This window comes from Neovison vison, chromosome 3 (assembly GCF_020171115.1).
Source record: "Neovison vison isolate M4711 chromosome 3, ASM_NN_V1, whole genome shotgun sequence".
NCBI classification, from domain to species: Eukaryota; Metazoa; Chordata; class Mammalia; order Carnivora; family Mustelidae; genus Neogale; species Neogale vison.
The window spans coordinates 108,795,527-108,818,510 of NC_058093.1; the positions used below are offsets into that span (position 1 = coordinate 108,795,527).

The 22,984-nt window shown below is 37.0% G+C and overlaps 1 protein-coding gene across 2 annotated transcripts in view; it reads left to right on the plus strand.

The window, feature by feature from the left end:
* CNTNAP5 (contactin associated protein family member 5) overlaps nucleotides 1–22,984 on the plus strand; it is an 858,994-nt gene that overhangs the window by 407,145 nt on the left and 428,865 nt on the right. For both annotated transcript variants that reach the window (XM_044242676.1, XM_044242675.1), the window contains one exon: nucleotides 5,827–6,011. In XM_044242676.1, coding sequence (XP_044098611.1) covers nucleotides 5,827–6,011 — 185 coding nt within the window. The remainder of the gene's footprint in view (nucleotides 1–5,826; nucleotides 6,012–22,984) is intronic.

Sequence of the window (22,984 nt, forward strand, 5' to 3'; positions counted from 1 at the left end):
TCAACAATAGATAGAATACCTAAATATGTATCAATAGGAAACTGGCATATATATATATATCTATCTATATATAGATATATACACACACACACACATATATATCATATATATCAGATATATATGTATGTGTATATATATATACATATATATCATATGTATGATTCAATAGATACTATGCAGCTTCAAAAAAGACTGAGACAGCTTTTATATACTGATGTAAGAAAATTCCTAGGATAGATTAAGTAAAAATGAAAAGGTCCAAAAAAATGTGCAGTGTATTTCACCATTAGGGTAAAAAATTAAATGAGGAGAAATAAAGAATACATGTATTTGCTTATATGTTGTCTTGCATATATTGCTATCTATATGCATATATACAATGCTCATATATTGCATTTATAAATTACATATATAAAGTATATATGAACATATAAAGTATATATATACATATAAAGTATATATATACAAATATACACACACACGTATATATAAAAGAATACAAATAGCTAATAGAAACATGAAAAAATGTTCACAATCATTAGCCGTCAGGGAGATTTAAATAAAAACCACATTGAGGGGGTGCATGGGTGGTTCATTGGGATAAAGCCTCTGCCTTCAGCTCAGGTCATTATCCCATGGTCTTGGGATGGAGCCTCACATTGGGCTCTCTGCTCAGCAGGAAGCCTGCTTCTTCCTCTCTCTCTGCCTGTCTCTCTGCCTACCTGTGATCTCTGTCTGTCAAATAAATAAATAAAATCTTAAAACACACACACACACATTGAGATACCTCCTTACACCAGATAGAATGGCCAAAATTAATAAGACAGCAAACAAAAAGTGCTGGAGAGGATGTGGAGAAAGGGGAACCCTCTTACACTATTGGTGGGAATGCAAGTTGGTGCAGCCACTTTGGAAAACAGTGTGGAAATTCCTTAAGAAATTAGAAATAGAGATTCCCTATGACCCTGCAATTGCACTAGTGGGTATTTACCCCAAAGATACAGATGTTGTGAAAGAAGGGCCATCTGAACCCCAGTGTTTATAGCAACAATGGCCACAATCACCAAACTGTAGAAAGAGCCAAGAAGCCCTTCAGCAGACGAATGGATAAAGAAGATGTGATCCATTTATACGATGGAGGATTATGACTCCATGCCTTTTTTTTTTTTTTTTTTTCCCAGCCTCCACAAAAAGGCTTTCTTTAATCCGATGTTGCTAGAAGTCCAGGAGTGGTTGGGGGGCAGGCACAGAGTAGTCAGAAGTTCAAGGACATCAACAGGATAAAGATTCTTCCCAAAGCTAATACTCCTGCCAGGCAGACCAGAAAGGGGGAAGGCAAGAAAGAAGGAAACTCCCCCAAAGCCTGCAGCAGACTTTCTCTCCCTTATCATTAACTGGGATTGAGGCCCAGTTGGCCTCAGCTATTGCTCAAAGAATGGGATCCCACATCTGCCTGGTTACTGGAAGCTATGTGGGGCTGCCCGAAATGTGTAGCAAAACGGGGTCACTGGTGGGGAGGGCAGAGGGACAGTGTCATGTGCGTAGCCTGCAGGGTCCTGCAAGGGTCACAAAGCTCCATGAGGCAGCCAGAGAAAGATCACCTGAGGATGGAGGTTCCCTTTTGGTCCCTTCACAGGCCAACGAGCCCCCAACCTGGTTCTTACTCATTAGAAAAGATGAATACCCAACTTTTGTATCAGCATAGATGGGACTGGAAGAGATTATGCTGAGTGAAGTCAAGCAAAGAAAGTCAATTATCATATGGTTTCACTTACTTGTGGAGCATAACTAATAACATGGAGGACACTGGGAGAAGGAGAGAAGTGAGTTGGGGGAAATCAGAGGGAGAGACAAACCATGAGAGACTGTGGACTCTGAGAAAGAAACTGAGGGTTTTGGAGGTTGTGGGGGGAGGTTGAGTGAGCCTGGTGATGGGTATAAAGGAGGGCACATACTGCATAGAGCACTGGGTGTGGTGCATAAACAATGAATATTGGAACATTGAAAAAATAAAATAAAATTTAAAAAATAAAGTATATATGACTTGCATAAGCCCTTTTTTTTTTTTTTTTAATGGAAGGAGAAACAGGCGATTAATAACCATGATTACCTGTGGTGGTTATACGGAAGATTAGCATATGGAGGCGGGAATGGACTATATCCAAAAAGTTAAATAAAATAATATAGTCATTTTGACCCACTTATAATTAAATTCATCATTTAAAGCTGGAATAACAGTATAGAAAACATATTTAGATATGTGGTTTTAATCATTATCATTGGCTCTCTGAAAGTACTCAGTATATCCACTAAAATCCACCGAAAGCAACACATGGAATAAATGAGTAGAGAGAAAGGATGTGATTCCTTTTCCTTTTTTCTTCATTCTGTGACTTACAGTGGAGTAACATTTTCAAATGTTTAATGTTTCTGACTTATTGTTAAGAAATAATTATTAAATGTCTTTTTCCCTTTTAAGAAGAAAATTGAGGCACACATCAAAGTGAAACCTCTAATATTAATTTCACTTGGCTTATTACCTGAACCAACTGTTTTTTTTTTTCTCCATTGCAAAGAATTGTGATTTGATTCTTTCCCCATTGTCTCCTGAGCAACTACTCTGCCAAACTTGGTTCAGTAACATCAAGTACCACTATTATTAAACATATTAACATTATCACGTTTTTGAAGTGCCTCCCCTACCCTGAGTTCTTTTTTTTTTTTTAATTAACATATAATGTATTATTGGTTCAGGGGTACAGGTCTGTGAATCATTGGTCTTACACAATTCACAGCACTCCCCATAGCACATACCCTCCCCAATGTCCATCACCCAGCCACTCCCTCCCCTCCAGCAACCCTCAGTTTGTTTCCTGAGATTCAGAGTCTCTTATGGTTTGTGTCCTTCTCTGGTTTCTTCTTTCATTTTTCCCTCCTTTCTTTCATTTTTTCCTCCCTTCCCTATGATCCTCTGTCTTGTTTCTCAAATTCATCATATAAGGGGGATCATATGATAATTGTCTTTATCTGACTGACTTATTTGGCTTAGGATAATACCATCTAGTTCCATCCACATAGTTGCAAATAGCAAGATTTCATGTTTTGATGGCTGCATAGTATTCCATTGTGTGTGTGTGTTATCTATATCTATATCTATACCTATATCTATATATATAACATCTTCTTTATCCATTCATCTGTTGATGGATGGATATCTAGGCTCTTTACATCGTTTGGCTATTGTAGATATTGCTGTTTTAAACATTGAAACCTACTATTTATAAGGCACACTAAGTTTCCTTCAATAGTTCATTAACCCCTGGACAAATTTTGTCTTATAAATAAAGGGTGGTGTGTGTGTGTGTGTGTGTGTGTGTGAAGAAAAAGAGAGGGTGTTCTTGTTTCTGTCTTGTACGTGTCTCATGACTGGTACCACTTTCCACCCAACTGCTCAAGGGGGTAAAACAAAACAAAACAAAACAAAACAAAAAACAAAAAAAACCTAGAGGTCACCTTTAGGGAAGTCTCCCTTTATCACCTCCCTTCCAATATCCAAGTGACAATATCCAAAAGAGGCCACCACCTTATTATCCATCCTTCCTGCCCTCTCTTTGGTCTCCCATCTAGATTACTGTCAGTCTTCCTGCCAGCCTTGCCTTCTAATCAAATTCTCGTGCAGTTGCCATAATAATCTTTTTTTATATAAGAGGAAGGAAACAACAGAAAAAATTAAAGACTCCCTCCTCTCATCCTCAGTGATTTGAGTTAGTGACATCTGATTTACTAATTCATCAGATGTCCTTTCCTTAAAGTAAATAAAGCACGCAGTCACCTCACACACACTAGTGCACTAGTCCTGGATGATACCAGCCGGGCTGGCATGGTCACAGAACCACTACATGGACTCCCCCACCATGACTCTTTGCACCTCTGAGTCTTGGCACAGGCTTCTCCTGGCTGTGAGCTATTGCTCCTTCTTCCTGCCAAATCTCAGACCTGTCACTGCTCTATGGGAGCTTCATAATTCCCTACCCTGCATTTGTTTGGCTCCTAACAGTAAACACTATATGCTACCAGCACACTTTTTATCAATTTGCTTATTGAGAGACTCCATTAAGACTTTTGGGGAGGGGGGGCAGCCTGGGTGGCTCAGTGGGTTAAAGCCTCTGCTTTCGGCTCAGGTCATGATCTCAGGGTCCTGGGATCAAGCCCCGCATCGGGCTCTCTTCTTCACAGGGAGCCTGCTTCCTCCTCTGCCTGCCTCTCTTCCTACTCGTGATCTTTGTCTGTCAAATAAATAAATAAAATCTTTAAAAAAAAAAAAGACTTTTGGGGAGGGGAATGTACCTTTTAACTCCTTTATCCCCTTTATATATCACAGTACCTTTTTTATGCAAGGAAAGAAGGAAGAAGGAAGGAAGCAGGGAGAGAAAAAAGGAAGGGATGGAGAGAGGGAAGGGAGGAAGGAGAAAGAAAAAGAAGAAATAACTTTAAATCATTAGCATAATTTGACTAATTGCAAGAACTTAAAATTTTTTGAATAAATAATGAAAAAAGTCAGCAATGAATGCACCATCTATCATTTTTCATCTACAATAAGTTTGATGCCCTCCACCACCCCCGTCTGAAGCAACCAAGTGTTGTTCAGTGCAGGAAACAGTGCCATAGGGCCATAATGGAGGTGGGAGTGAGCAGCCTACAGGGAAAATGGCAGCTCCTGCCTCCTTAATGCCACACTGTTGAGCAGACTGTTGGAGCTGTTCTGGTAAAACGCATCTTAGGAGAGAAGTGGGAGACATTTAGCTTTCAGTTTCTAAGGGGACCAAACAATAAAACATTCACAAACTTGAAAGTTTACACGTAAGTCTTAATTAATTGCATTTAACTGTTCATTTGGCTAAATCTGAGCTATTCTGAAGGGGGAAAAATGCTGTAATCTTTTTGACAAAATGGTACTGGCAGGAACTTCCATAAAATTGGAGGGGGGGCAGAGGGGAGGGAGAACTAGCCTGGCTTGATAGAAAAATGTGCCTCTCCACCCGAATCTCTCACAGCCTAAGTTTAGGGCAAATCCCTCACGCCAAGTTTAGGGCTTCTTCAGTCTAGACAGAATCTATGCATACGGCCCATGCCACAGGCAGAGTGACAAGGCTGGTCAGAGGACCTGGATTTGAATGCTTTGCTGCACCCCTGGGCGATGGGCGCTTAACCTCACTGATCTGGACGTTCTTTATTCACGAAGTTCAGATAATAATTTTGGGGGGATTAAAGATAGTGGGTATAAGCTTCTAACTTAAGTGCTGTTCATATAGTAGGCACTTGAAAATTTCAGCTAAAATGATTCTTTCCTCACCTTTGCCTTTGCCTTCAGACTTGCCTAACTCGGTGCCCACTGCCTTCCCTTTCCTTTACTTACCCAGAATTTACTTTTCCTCCAAAGCATAAGTCAAGATTCATTTTCTCCATTCAAGAACCATTCAAACACAAAGAATATGTATTATTTCTAAGTGTGATATTCCCTGTTTTCAATATTATTGATGGACATTAGGATATGGTGCATTTTATTACTTAACTGTTCATGTTCTGAAAGCATATCCTTTCATATCCAGAAGGAGATGTATATATCAGCTGACCTAGAATTTGTTTCTTAAATCTGTGGACAGAATATGTTATTCCTTTACAAACCCAATAGGGTTCTGGCTCTGGAGAGAGAGAGAGTCATTCTCTACCTTTAGGATAAAGAGAGTTGGCGTTGCTTGCGGAATATTCTAGCACACACGTGACCTTGGGCACGAATGCCATCCAGTCTTCCTTTCCCCTTCACAGATGACAGCAAACCTCGGCTCAGCAGCAGCCCACCTTCAGCCACCCTGGGAAGTCTGCTGGATGATCAGCACTGGCACTCGGTCCTCATTGAGCGGGTTGGCAAGCAGGTGAACTTCTCTGTGGACAGACACACACAGCACTTCCGCACCAAGGGCGAGGCAGATGCGTTAGACATCGACTATGAGGTGAGTGGACTCTCCCTGCAGGTCCTCAGGCGCCTTACTCAGCATCAGTTAAAAAAAGAAAAAAAAAAAAAAAAAAAAAAAAGCAAACAAATGATCAATTGAGAGAAGATGGGGGGCCATGGCAAGTCTTACCCTGGGCTCAACTTCTCTGTCTAAGCCCAGACAGCCTTCGGTGGAAGAGTCCAAGAAGGCAATCTGAGCAATGTTTGTGGGGGGAAGTGCCTTGGCAACAAGGGGACCTCAGCAAATTGTGTGTATTTTAAAATCAGAAAATCTCCTTTTTCACTTAAATTTTTTTTCCTGCCTGTAGCCTTCCTGTATCACCTGCCTGTGTCACTGCATAATCTTGTCATTATATTTAGTTCTTTTTTTTTTTTCAAAAATCAATTTCAATTAGCTGGAAAAATACAGAAATTAGACTAATATAATATTATATGTCACATATTCCTGAAGAAAAAGGGGAGATAAATAAAACCCAAAGGAATCTGAAATGCACACTATAGCACTTGTAGTTAACCTTCATTTCTATGCAGACTTTTGAGAGCATACACGAAGAGTCATTTCTTTCTTGCTTTCTTGCATGACTGCAAGAAATGCACCGAGGCTACAACACAAAGAAGATGACACAAAGTTCGGCAAACTGGCAGACAAAAGTTATCCATCTTTGCAAGTAGTTCTTCAGTTCTACAAACATGCCCCTGCTCTATATCAGACTTTTTTTTCTAGGCAATAAATATACACAGTTGGCTGAGACAGAGTTCTTGTGTTGGAGAATTTATAGGACTTTTTGCAGGATTGTGGCATGGCAATTCTGAATGTCTGTTTTAGGAGTCAGCCCAATTAACATCCCTTGGGGGATTTATTATAGATGAAAATAGTCAGCACCCCCCCCACCCACCTGCTGAATCTGAAACTCTGGGAGAAGAGCTCAAAAATTTGTTTTAGAAATCCTCCAGGTGACACCTTACCATTTGAAAAGTACTATTTTAGAATAGTTACTCTGTAGCTTAGACTTGTGGGGAGGTGGAGGGAGGAGATTGCTGGACAGATGGTGGGAAAATCTGTTAGTTGACAATTCCACTCACCAGTCGGGTACATTCTAGAACAGCAGGGGTGGAGATAGATAATTGAAAAATTAGTGTCTGACTTACTTTTTATCAATCACCATCATGAGCTATAAGAAAGATTTCCTCTTTTGATCCTACCCTTAGCTTAGCATACTGTTGATAAATTATGCCATTCATTAACTTCAAAAAATAATTTGCCATTCTGACTCAAACACACCAGGTAGATTTTTTTTTTATTTGCTGATAACTGGAAATCTATGAATATCAATCATCTCTCTTTGTCAAGTTTAAGTGATTTAAAGGGGTTGAAAGTGATTGAAAAAAGAAAAAACATAAAGAATACACATAATATTTAAAGAGATAACTTTCATGAACTTGAGGACAATAGAAAACATAAAATCATCTGTAACTCTATCCTAGGAGATGTAACTCTAGCCTAGGAGATGGTTCTAAAATTCTCCCAGTTGCCTGATTTAACCTTTATTTTTAAGCCTATGTCTACCTATCTCTCCTGTGTAGAGAATGTTTATGGGATCACAGCTGAGTGGCATTAAAATGAATGTCAACATTTGAGGGAAATGAAATCCAGTGATGTCACTCAATTTATGAAACTGGAACAGGTTTCTTCAGGAAATGCCTGGATTTCATTTTGCCTTATAAAAAGTGTCTCCTAGGAAAGAAATGTCTTGGAGAATTCCTTGGAAGTAAACTCTGTTTCAGAGAATTCAAGCCCCTGCCAGAGTGCCCAGCCAGCTTGCCCCAGTGACCATATAAGAAGACGGATTGACTCTGATGGTGACATTAGAAATGGACTGTACTAGAACATGAGAATTATGTGTTCCAGTTTCTGGAACAACTGGAATTCTCCAGTCTTTGCAGGTTCACCTTAAAGACTATGTGTAAAGGAAAGAGCAGTAGAATGGGAGTCTTGAGTTCTAATTGCCACTTTACCACTAACTAGTTGTATAAATCCAGGAAATGAAAACTCTTAATTTCAGTTACCCAGAAGCAATAATAGCACCCTATTGGCAGGAATAAAGATAAATAAAATATCTAAGTCTAGAGATTATTTTGTAACAATGTCTATTAATAAGAATCGAGGTTATTGATTTGATTTCTGTCATGGGACCATATGTGCCCATATGCACCCTTGATACCACCAGCTAGGAGGAAAACTAAAATCAGGCCGTTGGGTTCCTATGATCCTTTAGAACATCGCTGTTCTAAAGTTATGCCTTTCAAGTTTTATACCAAGGTTCATTATATTATGAAAATAAAAATTCCTCTTAAAATGTTAACATTATGAGCTAATAATTTTAAGAAAATATGGTAACTTTCATCTCTCCATCTTAGACTACCTATGGATATCAATGAATGACATCATGCCTGTCTGTGAGAAAAAAGAAAGGATAAGGCTTTTGTTACATTAAGATATATTAAGTTGCTTGTTTCTCTTCCCACCTAGGGCTGGGAATCTTCTGTCAAAAATCAATCAATCAATCAATCAATCAAAAGAAGCAGAAAGAATGTAGATCCTTTGCTTCTCATTGAAATGTCATCTTAGTTCACATCACTCAGCCTATATGATTTTCTCCAAATGCATGTGAGAAAGACTATAGCAATTTTCTTCACTTCTGGTCTGGAGCAGATGGATTTTAGAAAAGAGATATTTTTAGGATCTTAATAAGGGCCCATTTCTCTGAGATTCATATAATCCATTAATTCTTTTCCTATCAAAAGTGCTCAGTGATCCTGTTTACATAGCCATTTTACAGGCACCAGAACTATTAAAATTTTTTTTAAATACATGATTTTGCATGTTGCCACATCATATATACTGAAAAGGCATTTTACAAAATAATATATATATACATATATTATAATAATACTTAGTTTAAAAAGCTAGGTTAGATTAAACCCTATAAACATTTAAAAATGCATATGTATACATATATCTTCAAATGTAGGTCCTATCAAAATTTTAAGGAAAATATGAGATAGTACTTTTTTTTTTTAAAGATTTTACTTATTTATTTGACAAACAGAGATCACAAAAAGGCAGAAAGGCAGGGAGAGAGTGAGAGTGGGAAGCAGGGTCCCCGCAGGGCAGAGAGCCTGATGCGGGGCTCAATCCCAGGACCCTGAGATCATAACCTAAGCCGAGAGCAGAGGCTTTAACTCACTGAGCCAGCCAGATGCCCTGAGATAGTACTTTTTAATCAAGGATAATGGGAGGTTCTTCTAAGTCTGACATGAATTTCAGAAGCCTGGAAATAAAATATATGAAAAATACCCATATAAATTTTTTAAAAAACTTCCACATAATCTTCCATAAGAATACATATATAGTGATATCACTACCCCAGTAACTTAGAAAATTATTCCAAATTCAATTAATAAGTAAAAATCTCCTACAAATAATTCTTAATGGATATCTTAAAGGAGAAATAAAGAAAATGGATGTAAGAAGTACAAATTGCTCTCAAATATATGAAAAGGTACTCAACTGAACTCATTAAGAAAAATAATGAAAATTCATGCTACAATGATATTTTTCACTTAGATTGCAAAAACTAAAAACGTTACAGTGTTGGCATGGGTATGGAGAAACCAGAGCTATTTCATCCATTATTAGTGGGATGATAATTAACATTACATTAACAAAAGAACAATGTCTTCAAAATTGTAAACATGTGGTCTTCAACCCAACTCTTCTGTTTCTAGCAGTTTATCTTATGGTCATAGGTAAATATGTGTAATAGGACATATGGTAGGAATAATAAAATAGTGGAAATTCTCCAAAAGTCCTTTACAAGGGGGTTAATTAAGAATTATGCTAGGGGCATCTGGGTGACTCAGTCAGTTAAGCTTCTGCCTTTGGCTTTGGTCATGATCCCAGGGTCCTGGGATTGAGTCCCTCATTAGGCTCTCTGCTCAGCAGGGAGCCTGCTCCCCACCCCCCACCCCCCACCCCCGCCTGCCTCTCTTCCTGCTTGTGATCTCTCTTTCTCTGTCACATAAGTAAATAAATAATTTAAAACAAATGAACCAAAAAAAAAAAATTATGCTAAGCTTTTTAAAGGAACAGCTCTGCCATGGTACCCTGATGACCTCACACTATCTACATGGGCCACACAACCATAGCTTTGCACAGTAGCTGATCTGAGTCTTGACAGCATGCTTTATGATCTTTCTGAAACAACAGAAGTTGGAGGCCTGCAATTAGAAGCTTCAAGGCTGTTTCCCATTCACCGCACCTGTCCCTTGGGAGGATGTCATGACACAGTTTCTTGTTGCCTCCTAGGTTCTGATAAGGCATGAAGCACTTTTGCCCTGCACTTTCAGAATAGAGCTGTGTCATCAAGAATTGCTTAGCTGAAGGACTCTTCTCTTAGAACTCATACATGATTAAAGGACTGGCCAGACATAATACAACTGCTTATTTAGTGACTGAAATAACTAGAGTAGGAGCTATAGCAGGAGGGAAACCCCACAGCTTATATTGTGGTCATCCGACCTCTCCCTTTTTTTCTTTTCTTTTTTTCTTTTTTTAAGCATCATTTTTTCAGTTCGTGGGACAGGTGGGCAGCAGGGGCGGCAGTATTTAGCTACTATTGCGTTTGATGACTCTGTAAGTCACAATCCATCTGAATCTAAAAGTGGCTTCTTTACCTTTACAGGTGAGTTGGTCACGTTTTGGCTTTGGGCTCACCTTGTTTGGTGTGTGTGCTTGACAAAGCTATACAGAGGTATTATGCAGCCATTAGAAAGAATGAGGCAGCCCTATATACCCTGATGTGGAACTATTTCTAATATAAGTTGCTAAAGGAAAAGAAAAACAATACGCCCTGCATTATAAGAATGTCTGTGTTTAAGATTAGAAAGAAAGCATGGACTTGACAGAAGACAGCATGTAGACAGAAATCTCCGGAAGTGACTAAAAGGACAGATAAGGCATAAGAGAATGAGTTCAATGAAGAGGGAACCCTTAATTTTCACTAACTACTTTTTAAAAGATTTTACTTATTTATTTGACAGAAAGTGATACAGTGAGAGGTAACACAAGCAGGGGGAGTGGGAGAGGGAGGATCAGGCTTCCAGCCATGCAGGGGGCCCAATGAGGGGTTTGATCCCAGGACCCTGAGATCATGACCTGAGCTGAAGGCAGATGCTTAACAACTGAGGCACCCAGGTGCCCCACAGTAACCACTTTTTAAAAACATTTTGAATTTTGTACCACATATAGAAGTATTTTAAGGAGAAACTGTGGCAATAGAAAGAATATGTGACTTTAAAGATATTTCTTATATTTTCTGCTAAAATTACAACCTATGATTTGTGTTTATTCAGTTTTTTTTTTCAAAAACACTTATCAATTTAGAATTTTATTTAATTTACTTATTTTTAATTGTCTATCTCTTCATCCCCACCCCAGTCATAACATTCAAGCTCATCATAAGGGTTAACATTTTCTTTTTTATTTTCATTTCACTTTCATTTTTATAGAAATGTATCTGGTACAAAATGTGGAGTTCATGAATATATGTTAAGTAAACGAAAGAAGTTTCTTTCTGTAATTATAAAACATAACAATTGATGACCAACTTTGGTTTCTATAAGAAGTTCTTTATAGGTCTGCCATGCTTGAAGGCCACTTCTTGCCACCACCCTTACTTGACATTGCCTAAAGGACACTTCTCTTAGAACTCAGGCATGATTAAAGAACTGGCCAGACATAATACAACTACTTATTTAGTGATCAAAATAACCACAGATCACTAAGGAAACGGTTTTCCAGATCATGTGGCAGTGTAATTGTTATTGATCCTGTTTCCTTTGGAAACTCAGCTGAAGGCTAAAGTAGGAGGCCTATGTAGAGGAAAATAAATGAAAGAAAATAAAATAAGGAAAAAGAAAACAAGTAAGTGCAAAGTGGAAATAAAGAGGAAGAAACTGGAAGGGAGAAAACATGAAATACTATTTTGTTGATATTTTGTGATTTTGTTTTACCTCTAAAGCTACCTTGTGAGGGAAATAATTATGTCTTACATTACAAAAAAACCAAGGCAAGAGAGACTGTTGGCGGCTCCCCATCCCCATACCCCAGTAGCTATTATGTAATGGAAACAAGATTTGAGCTCAGATGTGCAGCGGCTCAACTGGAGATGGCTCTGGTGACTAGACATTCCTCTGAGAAAGAGATACTCTGTCAAGATACAAGCACTGTTTCTGGTCCTAATTCTGGCCTCTGCATGTAATCAAGACTTGAAGCCACATTAATCCCTGCCATTCTTCCTTCTGTTTTTAAATTTAAGATTGTTGTGATTTGTGGATTTTTCTGTGTTTCCCCAAGTTTTATAACGGCAAACTGGAATAAAAACATGATGAAGGGAGTATTTCAGTATTACCATTATATCACAAAGTGAAAAAAAAAATCTTTGTTTTTATTAACATGAACTAAAAGAACAAATGAAAAAACTCCTTATTTTATTTCAGCTGCTATTGGTGGAGGTGGTAGCAGGTTTTAATCATCTAATAAGATATCTTGAGTCTGGCTGAATTTTTGCTGAATTATTGTAACATCAATAAAGTATTATAGAATTAGCCAGGCCACAGTTGAGTATGTGTAGAGCCTGAGGCAAGAGTACAAATTGAGGTCCACATACCATAAGTTTAAATATTTAAAGGGTTACAAATAAGCTGACAAACTGTTGAATAAAATATCTTCTATTCTCCTGCTTTGACGAATGTACCTTCCCAGCAACATCCCAGATGGTCAAGCCCTGTCCATGGTGTAAACAGCTGCCACCTGGCCACAGCTCAGACCTGTCATTCTGTGGTCCATCCTGAGGAGGGCAGATGGGGAGAGAGCCATTCAGGGCCTCAAAGCACTTTCAGAACTGTTTAGGCAAGAATTTCTGGGGTGCTGTGTAGGAAGATCATAGTTTATAAGGGTGGTAGCAGCTTATTATAGCTGTTTCTCCTTGACTCCACCATGAGGAAGAATGGAACTGGAAGGTGGTCAAAGTGGTGGTCAAAGGTGGGTGCCTGGGTGCCTGGTATATGGGGGATACCGAAGTTAGGATTTCCAGTGAGCTCCCCATTTGAGCACTAAAACAGACAAAATTTAACCCATTGTATAAAAACCCAAGGCAAAACTATTGTAAGTTCACTCAGACAGAACAAATTATAAATACATGTTGAACCAACTGGGCAGTGTTAGCTCCTGATGTTTTTGAGTGTGTAAAAAGATACCCATTTATGGGTGCCTGAGTGGCTCAGTTGGTTAAACTTCTGACTCTTGATTTCTGCTCATGTCATGATCTCAAGGGCATGAGACCAAGCCCCATGCTGGGTTCCATACTCAGTGAGGAGTCTGCATGAGGTTCTCTTTCTTCCTCTCCCTCTGCCCCTCCCCCTGCGCTCTCTCTAAAATAATACATAAATAAGCCTTTAGAAATGCCATTCAGTGTTCCCTCATTTTCAATGCAGGGCTGTGTCTGGGTCAGATATTGCCCACCTTCTGTCCACTGTAAAAGAGACATAGGACATTTCTTATCCAGAAATAAGGGGATGCTGGGTATTTGTGAAAGAATAGGTTATAGAAGCAATGAAGAAGAGGTAACTTTTGGTTAACATGTAACCAATTACCATCTCTCAATATGTGACCCCAAAGTACAGACAAAAAATAAGACCTCATATGCACAATATGCTTTTTTAAAGTTAAAGAGATCAGACATTCCAAAGAAGTTTCAAACTGAGTCATTGATCAAGTCAAATAGTAGAGCAGAAGCCATAAAATTGTGACCCTGGAGAAGGTTCGGAGTGCTATTATCTCACTTGGCCTATTTCATATTTTTCATTTTTAACTATTTGAATTTGGGCTAATATTTAAAAATCAAGAGATTTCACAGGAAAATTGGGATTTCTGGTTTCATTTGAAATGGCAGAAACTCATTGACCTTTGAGAACATTCCCAAGGTCAGTGATGGGCTCTTTTTCCATAAAAGCCATGGACTCTGTATATGGCTCAACAAACACAAAGCCAGTATAAGTTTTAAAGAACGAAAAAAAAAAAAAAAAGACAGCTGTTTGAATCTATTTTCATAAACCTTTCATTACAAAGTGGACTATCAGAGGTTAAGTGAGACAAATATTCACACATGAGAAACTTCAAAAATATCAGAAATCCAAGTCTGACAGAAAAAGGAATCTTCTAAATAGGAAGACTCCAAAATTTAAACAGGGCCAGAGGAATAGCCGGTAAGGAGGAATGAACTCATTGCCATGGAAGTAACATCAAAGATTGAAAAAGATAGAAGCAAATTCCAGACAAAGAAGAGGAATGAGATCAAAGGAAGAGAGAGTGGCAGATTCTGGGACCTCATACATGTAACATCAAAGCAGGATTTCTTCTGGGAGTTATCTAGTTGGAGCCCACCTGTGACACCAGAAGACCCATCAGATTACCAGATGGACTCTGTTGCTTAAGACACTACACTGAGACTGTGAGTGAAACTTCACAATCTAACACCTGGTTTTGTTGACTACTAAGATCAATGAAAGACACACTATGCAATTTGCCCTAACCAAACAAACAAGAAAAGTAAGCAAAGAAAGCAGCTAAACTGACCAAAACAAAAGGGCAATAAGGCAAAAGCAAATTTAGAAGTAAATTGCTAGTGTTCTTTTTTAAAGCAGTTCAACAAATATTTGTTGGATTTATTATGTTTGAATCATACCACTTGCATTAAATATTAAAAGTGAATAAGATATTATCTGTGTCCTTGAGAAATATTTTTAGAGAGATATTTAAAAACATTCAACAAATATTTATTCAGAATCTATTATATATCAGCATCATTTTAAGCACTTGGGAAATTCAAATATGTCAAAGAACAAAGATGCCTACCCTCGTGATGCTTACATTTTCGTAGAGGAGACAAACCATAAGCAGTAAATGTAACAAGTAAATAAATTGCAAATGTAACGGAAAGAAGAACAAACATACATCTAGGTTATGGATTGGAAGTTCAAAAATGAAGGGAGGGGCAGCTGGGTGGCTCAGTTGGTTAAGCATCTGACATTTTATTTGGGCTCAGGTCATGATCCTGGAGTTATGACATTGAGCCCTGCATTGGGCTCCATACTGAGCATGGAGCTTACTTGAGGTTCTATCTCTCCCTTTTCCTCTGTGCCCCAACACTGGCATGTGCATGTGCTCTCTATAAAAATAAATAAATAAATAAATAAAACAAAATAAAATCATTTAAAAAAAAAAGATGAGGGGAAGCAGATTGCAATTTTGGATATGTTGATCAGGGTAGACATCATTGAGATGATGTCAACTGAACAAGAACAACAAAAAAGTGAGATTGCTAAAGTATAACAACTGTGCAGAGTTATATGAGACCATGAGCTAATAGAAGTTGAGTTTACAGCTCTGTGATCCACATCCTGAAGGCCCTTGGGCAACATCATGCAGATGATACACCCTGAAATATAATCTCTGTTCAATATCATCAATATCTGTGCCACGGTATAATATGCTGGAGTCTGAATGAATGGGCAGGATCATATCATCAGAATCCTAGACAATGAAATTAGTGAATGAAGAGGTGCATGACATTCAGCCAGGTTTGTCTTGAAAGCAAAGATTAATTCAACGACACTCATTAAAGTTTGAAGGAAATACATGGGGAATTGTAAACATAATAATGATATGTGAGGCAATAAAAAGTAATTTGTACAAAGACATACAACTGAAGTAACTGAAAAAAATAGGATAGAAATTCCGGAAATCAAGGAAATAAACCAACCAAACCAAACAAAACTAGCACTTTTTAGAATAATGACTGATTTAAAAAAAAAAAAATGCAGAACATGAACCTGAGAAGATATTCTCCCCTACCTGCTGAACAAGCAATACAGACTTTTACACTCAACTGTAAAATCACTAGTCTTTCTAAATTTGAAAATAAAATTGAATATAGAGAGTAACCATAAAGTTCTAGCATGGCCTGTCTTTCTTTTTCTTTCCATCCAATATACACGGGAAGCTAGAACCAACCAATGGGTTTTTTGTTTGTTTGTTTGTTTATTTGACAGACAGAGAGGCAGACAGAGAGAGAGAGAGAGAGAGAGGGAAGGAGGCTCCCGCTGAGCAGAGAGCCTGATGCGGGACTTGATCCCAGGACCCTGAGATCATGACCTGAGCCGAAGGCAGCGGCTTAACCCACTGAGACACCCAGCGCCCCCAATGGTTTTTTTTTTTAAAGGCGCACTCAATATATTAAGTTCTAGCATTCTGAAAATCTGAAAACCAGATGAAGGCTTCTGTAGAATCTTGGAGGAAGGTTTGTTTAATTATCCAAACAAAGAAAAGGCACTCAATTGAGCTGCCATTGAATAAAATATCAATACATACTATCACAACCTTCAGACTGAAAAATATTAGAAGAATTACTATCCATATGTTTTTATTCAGAAATTATAAATATAATGCCACAAAATACAATTTTGGAAGAACTTCTGAACTGAGAAGGTGCTACAGAGCAAACAGTCTTATTAACAGCAAACACTGTATGCTAGGATCCATTCTCCATCCTTCAGGTGAAAGAAGGTTTTTAATTCTCACATTACCCAGTCAAGCTCAGTTGTTTATGTGACATAAGTATTATTACTATCCTCATTTTGAGTATGAGGATCATGAATCCCATAGAAGTTTGGTATTTTTCCCAGGTCCCCATAGAAAGCAGAAGCAGACCTGGGTTTGAATCCAATAAGAGAAGTTCCTGAAACATCGCCTTTAAACACTTAGCTGTGGAAAGGGAGAGGATAAATGCTGACATGATTTACAAATTTATGCAATTTCACAACAAATTGGCACATAATGTAATATCTTAAAAAGGAATGTGAAGTGGAAAAAGTGGGTATACTGATTATTAGTAATAATAATAGTTTAAGTGACAAGATGTAGAACAAGTTGGGGTTGAAAGAAAAAAAAAAAAAAAAACAGCAATCTGTGCTTCATAGAAAGTAATCCAAAGCCATAGTTTGAGAAGCTAGATAATCTCAGTGACTGTCTTCCAAGTTAACATCAAAACACAGTAAACATTACACAATACACTTAAGAATTATCTGTTTCCTCAGATGGTAAATAGTTTCTTTGTTCTAAAAAACAAACAGCAGACACACATGGTTTACAAGAAACATACTTTCGCAGAAATAATAAAAAATTATTTTTTTATAAAAATAAGGAATTGGGGACAAATATATACCAATTAAATTTCTAGAAAATGCATAATTGGGAAAATAATTAGATTGAAAGTAAAAATTAAAATCAGAAGATAAAGGCCACCATAAAATAATAATCGGTGTGATTTTGAATTAAAAACATCCATCCTGGGCGCCTGGGTGGCTCAGTGGGTTAAGCCGCTGCCTTCGGCTCAGGTCATGATCTCAGGGTCCTGGGATCGAGTCCCGCATCAGGCTCTCTGCTCAGCAGGGAGCCTGCTTCCTCCTCTCTCTCTCTGCCTGCCTCTGCCTACTTGTCATCTTTCTCTGTCAAATAAATAAATAAAATCTTTAAAAAAAAAATCCATACTTGACAGATGTGTATGTCAAGTAAAATATCAATCAAATACTTGGGGCACCTGGGTGGCTCAGTGAGTTAAGCCTCTGCCTTTGGCTCAGGTCATGATCTCAAGGTCCTGGGATGGAGCCCCACATTGGGCTCTCTGCTCAGCAGGGAACCTACTTTCCCCTCTCTCTCTGCCTGCCTCCCTGCCTACTTGTGATCTCTGTCTGGCAAATAAATAAATAAAATCTTTTTAAAAAATCAATCAAATACAAAAAATAACCCCAAAATACAAAACGAAACTGTCCATTCTTACTAATTAGATGTTTGTTAACACTACCCTTACATGAGCTGCCTGTGTGGCAATTCCAGGATATGGAGACCCAGGAGCCAAACTCAAGGAAGTGATCACTGGTTTTCCAGTTATGTTGCTAGTTGAATGAACTAATGGACAGCATTAAAGGAGAAAACCTACTGTTGCAAACTTGGGAGACAGTCAATCAGATGCCAGCTGAACTAAGTGGAACAGCTTGAGAATGATCAATATTCAATTTTTGCAAATAATGGCTAAAATAATTTGACCATTCCAGGTCATGCAGAAGAGTGAATTTAGTATGGATGGCTTGATGGACTGAAACATAGTTTAGAGTAATATTTTAATTTTTATTCTCACAATTTTGATAAATCAGATAAAATATGAATGTAAATTATTTGAGGAATATAATTATTAATGTAAAATTAATAAATATATAACAAATATAGCATACCAGTGTTTATGAAGTATTTAGAAAAAAATTGATACTATATGTGTAAAAAAGGAATCCATATATGAAGCATTTTTTTCATTCTAAATTATCTGATAACAAACTATCTATAATTCAAGAGTATAATTATAACCTCAAATTATTGAATTTGAAAATATAAGATACATCAAAAATTTACAGTCACACTCAAATGTGCAGAGACATAATTTTGTTTCTTTTCCCCAGCTGAATTTAATATGCTCATCAACCCTGCTTCCCCTGACTGCAGAAAAATCTAACCTTGATAATGAAGGATAACTAGTTAATGCCTGTTTAAAATTTAGTGCACTGTGTAAATATTAGATTGTACTGATGTTTCCTCTTCCCCCTTCTTTCCTTTTTCCTGGGCAGATCATTGGCTGGAGGGCTTGTGCATTATCCTGCACTAGGGGAGACTTGGGGATAAAGTGTTGGGTTCTGTGGCTGCTGTCCATGTTAATTGCTATGGGCTCATGCTTTGAGGTCTGGTCACTTGGCTTCTCTCAGACCTTCAGATCCAGCTACCATTCTCAGTCCATCCATATCCTGTATCCTGCTCTGATAGGCTGGGGACCCTCCGCAGTCAACCTCCCACTATACTAGAGGGACTAGGTTATTGTGAAGAACCCTCAGACCTTTCTGTATCATTGTTTCCCTCAGACATTGATAGTTTGCCTCACTTCTGGAGAATTTTTGCTCTGGGACCCTGCTGAACTTGAGACATCTCGAAAAAACTATAGCTGTCACTGTGTGGGGAATGAGTGGAGAAATAGCTATATTTTCCAAAATCTGTCTTATGATCAATATGAACATCCCCCCAAACCTCAGCAGGTTTCAGGTTTGCAGAGAATCAAGGAACAGGGCCTATACTACTGTCTAATTATACTCTTGTCTCCACCAACTTTCTCCAAATGTCCCCCACCCAGGCTAGAAACAACTTTTGTTGTCCTTAGTGTGACAGAAAATGACAATTTTGCAGTAGACAGTATTCTCTAGTATTCGTTATACTATTTGGCTTCTAAAAAAAAAAAAAAAGGCAAAAAGAATCTACCCCAAATCTTTTAAACACTAATTTTTGCTATTTAAAAGCGTTTTTGTCTTTATCTCTTTTTTCAAGTATTTCCCTGTGACTTTTATTTTCCTAAGTCACAAGCAAGTAGAGCATTAAAAATATTCTTACAAATTGAGGAGGGTGGCCAACATTTTTAAAAGCGTCATTGTATATTTAAAATTATAAAAATGATTAAGAACTTATGTCCTCACAAAAGCTGCATAGGGATGTTTGCAGCAGCTTTATTCATGGTTGCCAAAACTTGGAAGCAACCAAGCTGTCCTTTAGTAGGTGAATGGATGAATGAACTATGGTATATCCAGATGGAATATATTCAGCATTAAAGAGAAATGAGCCATGAAGCCATGAAGCCATAAAAAGGCATGGGAAAACTTTTAAATCCATATTACTAAGTGAAATAGGCCAATCTGGAAAGGCTACATACTATATGATTCCAACAGAATGACATTCTGGAAAGGGAAAAACTATGGAGACAGGAAAAAGATTAATGGTTGCCAGGGCTTACAGTTGAGGGGCACGGGGGAGGGATGAATTGGCAGAGCTCAGAGGAATTTTTTTTAGTGCAGTGAAACTATTCTGTATAATATTATAATGGTAGATACATGGCATTATACATTTGTCCAAACCCAAAGAATGCACAACACCAAGGGTGAACTGTAATGTAAACTATGGACTTCGGGTGATTATAATGTGTCAGTGTACATTCACCAATTGAAATTGGTGTACCATTCTGGTGAATGATGTTGATTATTAAAGAAACTATGTATGTGTGAGGACAGAGAGTGTATGGGGAAAACCTGTACCCTCCTCTCAGTTTTTCTGTGAACCTAAATCCAACAAATTTTATTTATTAAAAATAAGTAAAAATAAATGTTCAATTTAGTTTTTACTAAACTATAGCAACAATTTAGAAAACAGAAAAGGATCTTTTTTAATGTAACTGAATCAAGTTGAAAATATTTGAATATTGCAACAGACCAACAAGGATGATTTTATATAAGTTATCAAAGAAAGAATTTTTTAAATTTTTCTGAACTAAAATTCGTTAGTGTTTTAAGTTTCTGAGTATTCCCCAAGCTTTATGAGCCATCCTTAAATAGAATCAAAGATAAAACTCCCATAGCTGTTCTCAGAGATAAATCTAGACTTGATCTAAATACTTGACAAAAGAAGGAAATTAGAGCTCAAATTCATTTACTATTTAAAATATGAGCACATGTATTTCAGGGAAAATGGAGCACACATGTGGTTCAATCAAAGAGAATCTATTAATTTATGATCTGTTAATATAATTCAACCCACCAGGACTTTAAACAAAATACCCTGTATTCTCATTTGGATTTCTGAAAAAAATGATGGATAAAACAGCATTCAATTCTCAGTTCAAATAAACAAATAAGTAAGTAAATAAATTATGTATGTGTTAAATAGGAGTAGAAGGATATCTCTTTAAGGTATGTGGAGTCAGAATCAGTATTATGTACTCGGGAAATATATAAAAATACAATTTTTTTGCAAAGTTTTGTACTGTGATTATTTAATATCGTTTAAACCATTTTGTACAGGGGCACCTGGATGGCACAGTCTGTTGAGTGTCCAACTCTTGGTTTGGGCTCAGGTTGTAAACTCAGGGCCCTGATCTCAGGGTGGTGGGATGAAGCCCTGCATAGGGCATTGCCCTGAGTGAGGAGTCTGGTTAAATTTCTCTCTCCTTCTTCCTCTGTTCCTCCCTGCCTTGCGCTTTCTCTCTCTCTCTCTCTCGCTCATTCTTTGCTCTCTCTAAAATAAATGAATCTTTAAAAAGTTTTGGACAGATTTTAGAAAATTTTTACAAAGACAATGGAGCAAGGAAAAAGATATAAACGTTGACTTGGAAGAGGGTAAAGTGTTTTAAATATGGCTTATGACTATCCCCTTTAAAAGTTCAATGATATTAACTAAAACATACATTATTTAATATAAAATTATCTGGATAATGAAAACAAGGGGATATTTATGTAATTTATATGACAGAATGTTTAATTAATGAAACAATTCTTAAATAATGTAATTTTTTGAGATGTATTTGACGTATATTAATTTCAGGTAAACAGCATAGTGACTCAGTATGTGTATATATTGTGAAATGATCACCACAGTAAGTCTTGTTAACATCCAACATAACACATAATTACAAATTTATTTTTTGTTTGATGAGAACTTTTAAAAGCTACTCTCTTAGCAACCCTCAAACATATGATACAATATTATTAACTAGAGTACACCATGCGGTGCACTACATTTATTTCCTAACTGGAAGTTTGTTCTTTTTGAGTTCCTCTTTACCCCTTTCCTCCGCCCCCACCCCCTGTCTCTGGAAACCACCAATCTCTTCTCTCTATCTACGAGTTCATTTTTTTTTAAATTTTTTTTTAGGATTCCATACAATAGCAAATTTTAAAAGCATGAAATTCAAAGGAATTAATTTAATGATGAGTATATCAACTAGGGTAAAAAATGATAACATAATGAGTGGTCTCACCAAAAACATTTGAAAATAGACAAAGACACTGTGTTCTTATATAGGAAGATGAAATACTTCAGAAATACCCATTTTTCTCCAAGTAAATGTGTAAATGGAAATAACAAATTCTTAATAAAAATTCCAACGGACTATCTGAGGTAAAACAATTCTGAAATGCAACTTTAAGATAAAATAGACAAAATACCAAATAATTCTCCTAACAGAATAAAGCAATGACAAGTGAAAGTAGACAGCAGGATTAATAACCCTTATCACACATTACAATTTTTCTATAATAGTGTGGAATTTTTTGAGGAAAAAATAAACATCTAGAACTAGCCCTGGATATATGAGTAGCTATTCATATAAAACAAAGGCATTCTAGTTGGGAGAACACATCTTTCTGAGACACACTCAGGCATCAATATGGTTTAAATTCTTGCTAAAGGTAACATTTCAAAACAATGAAGAAAACCTGGCTTACACATTGAATCCTGTTGTGATAAGCATGATTATAGAAACTATCCTGTTTATCTTGTATAATGGTAAGAATATTCACAACCAATCAAGTTTGTTCTTTAAATAGTATTAATATTACAAAAACAATTTATAGTATTTTACTGGAAAGAATGGTAGTAAAACAAAACAAAACAAAACAAAACAAAACAAAACAAAAAAACCAAAATGAGTATCTCATGTTCTTCCCAAAGCAACCACGATTAACAGTTCAGTGCATTTCCTCCAAGTCTATATTGTACAAATAATTTTTTTGATGTTGACATCATAACTTGATTTCTCAATCAACATTATGTTCATTTGCTGTTTTATCACATATATAAGCACCATTATTGACAACTAAGTAAGTTTCCATCATATTAATTCTTGATTATTTCCTTTAAGGAAATTGTATGGAACATTTGGATTATTCCCTATCTTCCATCTTTACAGAAAATAATTTGGAAATAATGAT